The following is a 7268-nucleotide window of genomic DNA, read 5'->3' as shown; positions in this document are numbered from 1 at the left end:
ATGGAGTAACTTAATAGAAACTATCAATCAGAATCAGTATCGCTATCTGTTGGGTTTTTTTTTAAACTTTCATTCTTTCTGCATAATCTCTCCCACTCACAGAATTTATCGCCTTTCTGTCGCTCTTAGTGCCTCTCATGCTCACTTGCACACACGTATTAAGACCTGTGCATATGTGAAAATCAATTCAAAAATATTACTTCTCTGTGCTGGCTCTCCATTGTCATCAGCTCACCTATGTAGCACAAACACATTACTTGTTCATTACACCGTGACAGAGCTAATTGAACTATCATCCCAGAATTTTCTCCTAGTTTTCTGTCAGTGGTCTGCCAAACCGACTCTGCGGCAGGTTGTGTGTTTAGAGCAGTGGCATTTTAAGTCCCTGTGCAAAAGCGTAGTACAAGCTTTTTTATTATTTTTTTTCCAAAATCACATCAACCCCACATGGGATGTCACAGTCACTGTCAGGGAAGAGTGGATTGATTGAGAACAAAAGGAAATACCTCCCCTCGCTGGACAGGAAAGGGTTAAGCCTATTACAAAGGACCAATCAGGATTGGGGGAGCACTGCAAACCTCCGCAGTAAGAGAGAGAGAAGGAGAGAGAGAAGGGATAAGGGAGGGAGAGAGAGGAGGGAGCAGAGCGGGAGATAGAGAGATACCGGGAGTGTGATGGTTTCTGCTTTACACTCTTATTCAGGCAGTTCAGCAGAGAGGTGGTGCAACAGAGTTCAGGAGATGAAAAACAGTCACAGAGCAGAGTCCAAATGAATGGATAAGATGACAGGGGGAGGACTAAGAAAAAGCCTCATCCCTGTGGACTAATCCCTGTTCACTTGTTTTTCTCTGTCTGGGACTCAGGAAGGAAGGAACATCTGCCAGTTGTGTGACCCGTGTGCTTTCATCAATATTCAGCCCCACTTCTCGGATTAATGCAGGAAGGAGCTGAAGACAAACCAGCAGCTCCTATCAGTCGACCTAGATTGTTGCAGAGCTGCAAGTGTGTGGACCGGCTCCAGAGCATCTGTGTTTACCCTGCATGGTGAGATTTGCTGTGTTTTCATGGGGCACTCTACTTATTGGCATGATTTACAGCACTTGGTGGAAGAGGGGACATGTGACAGGGAATAAAACTTAGAGCCAAACATGTCAACAGATGCACACGATTAGAAACTGTCACCCAAATTTAGTAAGTGTTGCAGGACTTTCATTGAGAAACAATGCTGTGGTTTAAGTGTAATTATTCATCACTCTTTAATATCAAATTTCAAATTCCAAGTCGCCGCTACTGTAAACATCACTCTGTAAAAGGCGTTTGACAATGTGTTAATGCATCGGAACATCTGTATATTCTCATACTGTGAGTACGTCTGCTTGTGTCTTACTCCCACATAATATGAAAAAAAAGAAAAGAAAAAAGAACTGGCTTCACAAAATGAGAAACATGATTTGCTGTGAGCACTTCCAGCCTGTGAATCTTTACAACATGCATGACAGTCGTTTGCCTGGTACAGAAACACAGGACCCATTGATCCTTTCTGACATTGTAGCTCAGTAAAGTATGGCATCCATCACTGAAACAACCTTGAAGAATGACCGACATGTGTCTCTGCAGACGTAACATGGATCACATATGGTGACACGCAGAGAGCATGTTCGTGTTCATGCTAAGTTCCCCCAAAGAGTCACACAGCGCTCAGGCTCTAAACAAGTCAGTCCTATCATTAAAATTGCATGAGAATATCACCGCTGTTGCTGTACATGTGACACACACACACACACACACACACACACACACACACACACACACACACACACACACACACACACACACACACACACACACACACACACACACACAGGATGAGAAGCAAAATATTACGACAGTCAATCTTCCATCTGAAAATGGGAGGCTGAGATGCGGTACCAAGTCCTTTTTTTTTCCTGCAAATCATTGCTAGTGCTACTGTTATGTTAATGGGTTATCAAAGATGTAAAGAGCATCAGGCAATGCACAAGAACATAAGACATCACAGGCTTGTTGCTATGCTAATGAGAATTTCCTTGTTGCCTCTCTACTGTGGATATGTATATTTTCACTAACGCACCCCCGCACTTCATCTCCTACTCCTCCTACTCACTCTCTATATCTCCTTCTATCATCTATTACCCTACCCTTTCTCTCTCTTCAGGTCACTGTAAAAGAGGACTGGAGGAAAAGACACGATGTCGTACGCAACACCTGCTTCCTAGAGCCCAATGCTTGTCTGGAGTCTGTTTTGCAAATCTACAAGACAGGCTGTCTCTGCCTGATGAAGTCACGTCCATCACCACATGAGGATGATCTCCTTCTGATTTGCTGAATCAACCCCCTCCAATATAAATCACGAATCCCACAGTGATCGCATGTCACAGTGATTGGACACACATGCACTCTAATAATCTGTTCTACTCACGCCATCTCCAGTGATTGAGGGCTCAGCATGTCGAGGGGCAAATTGGAGGCCTGTGCTCGATTTACAAGTCAATGGTGGCTGGAACCCAGCGCACAGAGACTGATGAGAAAGGTGAAGAGTGAAGGCCTGTTCCATTAGTGCTCCCTGGGGAGACATGGGCTTGGCCGCTACCTGGACAGATTGTGGACATTACCACGGTTTAAAGTGGGGAATCAACATGATGTATTAACAAACTTCGTCTCTCGAGCACAAGCGAATGGATGTAAATGTTGTTTTGCATTTACAGATCTGACGACTATCTTCTCAGTGTGACTAAAAAAAAAGATAAAGGTGGATTGCACAATGAGAATTACATTCCGACCCTGCACAGCGGAAGGAGTCTGTGTTTCTTTGTTTTCTTGGTCGTCTCTGTCTCTCCTGCTTGGGAATATCATGAGATTATAAACAGGAGGTGGCTCCAACATCTTATCCTTCTTCCACTCATCCATCTGTGCTCCCACCACCACCAAACCCGAAAGGGACAAGAGATCTGTGAAACAGCCTGTAGAGGACACTAACCTATATTCTTATCTGCTGGATGAACGGAGTGATTCTTCAGCTAGCTGATCGTTGAGGTCTGGGGAAAAAGGCTGCAGCCAACAGACAATCTACCCAGAGACGGACGGGTGCATCTCTGGCCGTCACTCACTCACTGGCAGGGACTGGCACTGAAAGGAAAAGCCTTGCTGGGGGGGCTTTGCTGGAGAAGGGACAGTTTTCCACTGGCTGTGTTTGGATGTGATGCTTGTCTCTGTGGATCTAATAGAGACTCTACGGCCTGATTACACAGCCCTGGTATTCAGATAGTGCTGGAGGGAAGGGTAAATATGAATTCAAAATCAATTAAGAGTTCACATTGGAATCTTTTTTTTTTTAAGTTGGATTATTTTAATTTTGCATGTTAATCAATCCAATTAAGTGATTATTGAGGTCATGGTTTTTGTTTTTTTACACTGACGTGAAAATAATTACTTTCCTGAAATCCTTTGAAGTGCACTAATCCTTCATTTGTTTACAACCATCTTGTATTTTAAAGTGCATCTCGGAGAGTCGGATGCCTGCCTGAGATAAACAAAGAGGCATTTATGACATCCTCTTGTAATTAGGTAAAGACTCAAATGACTTAAATAATTCCATTAATGACAAGTTAAGTCACCATAGTTAGAGTATAGCAAATATTTTATATTTTACATTACCTCTCCTTTTCAAAGAGGCTGGAGAACTTAAAAGCCGAACATTTACAACATAAGCCGTCACATCCACAAAGATTTTTGTTGTCAGTGTTTCTGCTACACACCTTAGCTACTCATACGTCATTCTGACAAGACATGGTGATTAAAGAAAGTACAAGCTGACATAGAGACAATCTGACATGCAGGTAATTGCAGGAAAAAATCCAAACATTAGTGCACTTTTTTTAAATACCACTTAATCCTAAAAGTCTGCTTATTGTTTGACAGCCGGCTATATTAGAGCAGAAAAGAGTTGTTAGTTTTGCATTGAACTTTCTAGAGATGCACAAATGCAGACATCTTCTTTGACTTTACCTTTTGATCAAATTTCTTTTCCTGTCTCTAACACACAGGATAATGCATATCCATCCCTACCCAGAACAAGAAGCCACCATGAGCAACGTCACGGTCACCGACAACACTGAACCCATCAGCCGCACCATGAGTCCGGCCACCCCCAGCCCGTATACCTATCCTGTTAGTTTCCAGGTCTCTCTGACTGGCTTCCTCATGCTGGAAATCCTCCTGGGCTTAAGCTCCAACCTCACTGTTCTTGCCCTGTACTGTATGAAGTCGAATCTCATTAGTTCTGTCAGCAACATCGTCACCATGAACCTCCATGTGCTGGATGTGTTGGTCTGTCTGTGCTGTATCCCCCTCACCATTGTTGTGGTGCTGCTTTCCCTGGAGGGAGATACGGCTTTGGTCTGCTGCTTCCATGAAGCCTGTGTCTCCTTTGCAAGTGTTGCCACTGCCGCTAATGTGCTTGCCATCACTCTCGATCGCTATGACATTTCGGTTAAACCAGCCAACCGGGTGCTAACCATGGGACGCGCCCTGGCCCTGCTGGCTGCCATTTGGGTGCTATCCTTTGTTAGTTTTCTTGTACCCTTTATTGAAGTGGGCTTCTTCGCCCGGGGCAATGCAGAGCTGAACCAGACGGTGGTGGAAAATGTGATCCACACTAACCAGTACTACACAGATCTTGGCCTCTATTACCACTTGCTTGCACAGATTCCCATTTTCTTCTTTACTGCGGTTGTCATGCTCATCACCTACTCAAAGATCCTGCAGGCCCTCAATATTCGCATTGGCACACGTTTCCATGCTTCACAGAAGAAGAAGGCTCGCAGGAAAAAGCGTCCATCCATGACTGCTATGACAACGCAGCAAGAGGCCACAGATGGTTCCCAGAGCAGTGGCAGCCGCAACCCCACGCTGGGTATGCGCACCTCCGTCTCTGTCATCATTGCACTGCGCAGAGCTGTTAAGCGTCACAGAGAAAGGCGGGAGCGCCAGAAGAGGGTATTTAGGATGTCCCTCCTGATCGTGTCCACTTTCCTGCTGTGCTGGACGCCCATAACCGTGCTCAACACAGTTATTCTGAGTGTAGGCCCCAGTGACCTCATGGTCAAGTTGAGACTAGGCTTCCTGGTTATGGCTTATGGGACCACCATTTTTCACCCTCTTCTCTATGCCTTCACCAGGCAGAAGTTCCAGAAGGTCTTAAAAAGCAAGATGAAGAAGCGAGTCGTGTCAATCATCGAGGCGGATCCTACCCCTAATAACGCCATTATCCACAACTCGTGGATCGACCCAAAGAGGAACAAAAAGGTCACATTTGAGGACAAAGATGCCCGACAGAAATGTCTGTCTTCTGAGGATGTGGAGTGAAGGAACTCATAATCTTTGGGGTAAATAGTCAATTAAAGCAGCTAAAACTGACATCAGGTCATGATGAAAAAGGGAAAAATGTTAATCCAAAGCAGTAATGTAAATATGTGCAATAGAATGTACAGTAACAAGACGTGGATAATTTATTACTATTTATTGAGAACAAAAGTAGGTTTCATAGATAAATCATACACTGTACTGTAGATATTGCATGGCTTTTTGTAACGTAGCGACATACAATACAATGTGTACATATGGTACTTGATACATGTACAGCTTAGGGTAAAGAAGGCATATATATTGAGTCAGAATTGTTATGTATATGTATATTTATAATAAATTTTTGTGTTCACTCACATAACGCGGCAAACGGTTTTCTCTTCACCTGCCCCCCAAGTAAAGTGTTTGTTATCCCGTAACAGCTGTGAGATTACTCCCATTCATCACCGTGCCACTTGTTCTGACACCAGGCTGTGTAATGCCCCAGAGACCAATGACCTTATTGCCTGGGAAACCTCTGTGGGAGGACCTTCAGACTGAAATGAGACTATAGGTATGAGGATGCAACAAAAGCAGAAAGGTCAAACACACACAGATAGGAATGAAAAGGAAGAAACAAGGTAAAGCATGTTATACCCCTATAGCTGAATGGGCCATAGGGGTGCTTTTTACACTCACTGCTCTAAGAGAATAAGAACACTTGCACAGATGTAACAGACCAGCATGGTTCTCGTCACTTCATTTGACATAAACCAGATTTAATAAAAGCCTCGTCTGTTTCACTTTAACAGTCATGTCTGTGGACCAAATGGAAAATCTACAACAGCTTTATTTTGTTTTGATGAAATGAAAGTGACTTCATGGTGGGACTGTGACAAACACATCACCGATGAAACACTATGAAAATAGTAACATTTACTATTTTTACTCTCAAAGACGACAGAATCCTCAGATGTTCTATTTTCTAAGAGAAGAGTTTCAATCTCTAAAAGCACAACATTGCAGAAGGTTGTGTCAACCGATTGTCTGCTTTTACTAATACAAGCTGTACAACAATACTCTCTGAAAAACCAAATCCATATCTGCAATAAAAAACTAATTATTTCAAAAATCTTGAAGCCTAATAAAATTCTGTTTGCAGCACACAATAACAGATAATGAAGTTCCAGTCAGTGGCCACCCTTTGTCAAAGAACAAAAAGTGAAATTGCACTTTCAAAGCGGTGGTACTAAATGCATATAATGCACCCAAACTTGTATTTTGGCTAAACTTATCTGTGAACAAAGTTTGCCCTAAATAAGTTGGAATAATATATTCATAAAACTGCAGAAGAAATTCAGTAGTAAGAACCTGCAAGAGGGAAAAAATCTTTCATCTTATTACATTCAGGCTGCACTCTAATACTGAATCTGTGCAGAGTTATAATATTCATTAGCATATAGAGCCATCCTCAGCCTGCCTGGCAGCTCCCTTCATTACAGCCCCTGGGTCAAGCATTACATTGAGATGAAGATTAGGATATACACAGTGAATTCATATGCATACATAAAGGCGCACACACACAGACACACACTCACACACACACACACACAAATCCATGCACACATGCATATCTACACTGTAATACAGTGTATGTCTCGGTAATGAGCTTATTACGCCTTTGCTGTCTCAGGTACAGTGAAAAACTGAAGAGCCCTTTAGCTCCTGAGAGCACATGGCTGTTGGCTACCAAAATGATTACACAACCTTGATCAGATGCTTCTCTGTCTGCCAGTGTGTGGTTTGCAGCACAACAGAGAGGGGCTGATATGGGAATATTGATGCAGGCAAGGTTCTTTATTACCCCGCTGTAAACATGCAGTGTA

At 43.1% G+C, this 7268-nt stretch overlaps 1 protein-coding gene across 1 annotated transcript; it reads left to right on the top strand.

Moving 5' to 3' along the window:
* Positions 1-659: 659 nt before the first annotated feature.
* LOC137594165 (G-protein coupled receptor 22-like) lies at positions 660-6436 on the top strand. Its single transcript, XM_068313460.1, has 3 exons — positions 660-1044; positions 2195-3318; positions 4083-6436. Exon 3 carries the CDS (start codon positions 4087-4089, stop codon positions 5401-5403), a length of 1317 nt encoding a protein of 438 aa, XP_068169561.1. The 5' UTR covers positions 660-1044; positions 2195-3318; positions 4083-4086; the 3' UTR covers positions 5404-6436.
* The last annotated feature ends 832 nt before the right edge of the window (positions 6437-7268 follow it).

Source organism: Antennarius striatus, chromosome 4, assembly GCF_040054535.1.
Source record: "Antennarius striatus isolate MH-2024 chromosome 4, ASM4005453v1, whole genome shotgun sequence".
Lineage (NCBI taxonomy): Eukaryota > Metazoa > Chordata > Actinopteri > Lophiiformes > Antennariidae > Antennarius > Antennarius striatus.
Note: the sequence above shows the minus strand (reverse complement) of the source record. Positions and strands in the feature narration are given on the sequence as shown.

Coding starts and splice junctions, on each gene's coding strand:
- LOC137594165 (XM_068313460.1), top strand. CDS start 4,087: ATGCATATCCATCCCTACCCAGAACAAGAAGCCACCATGAGCAACGTC.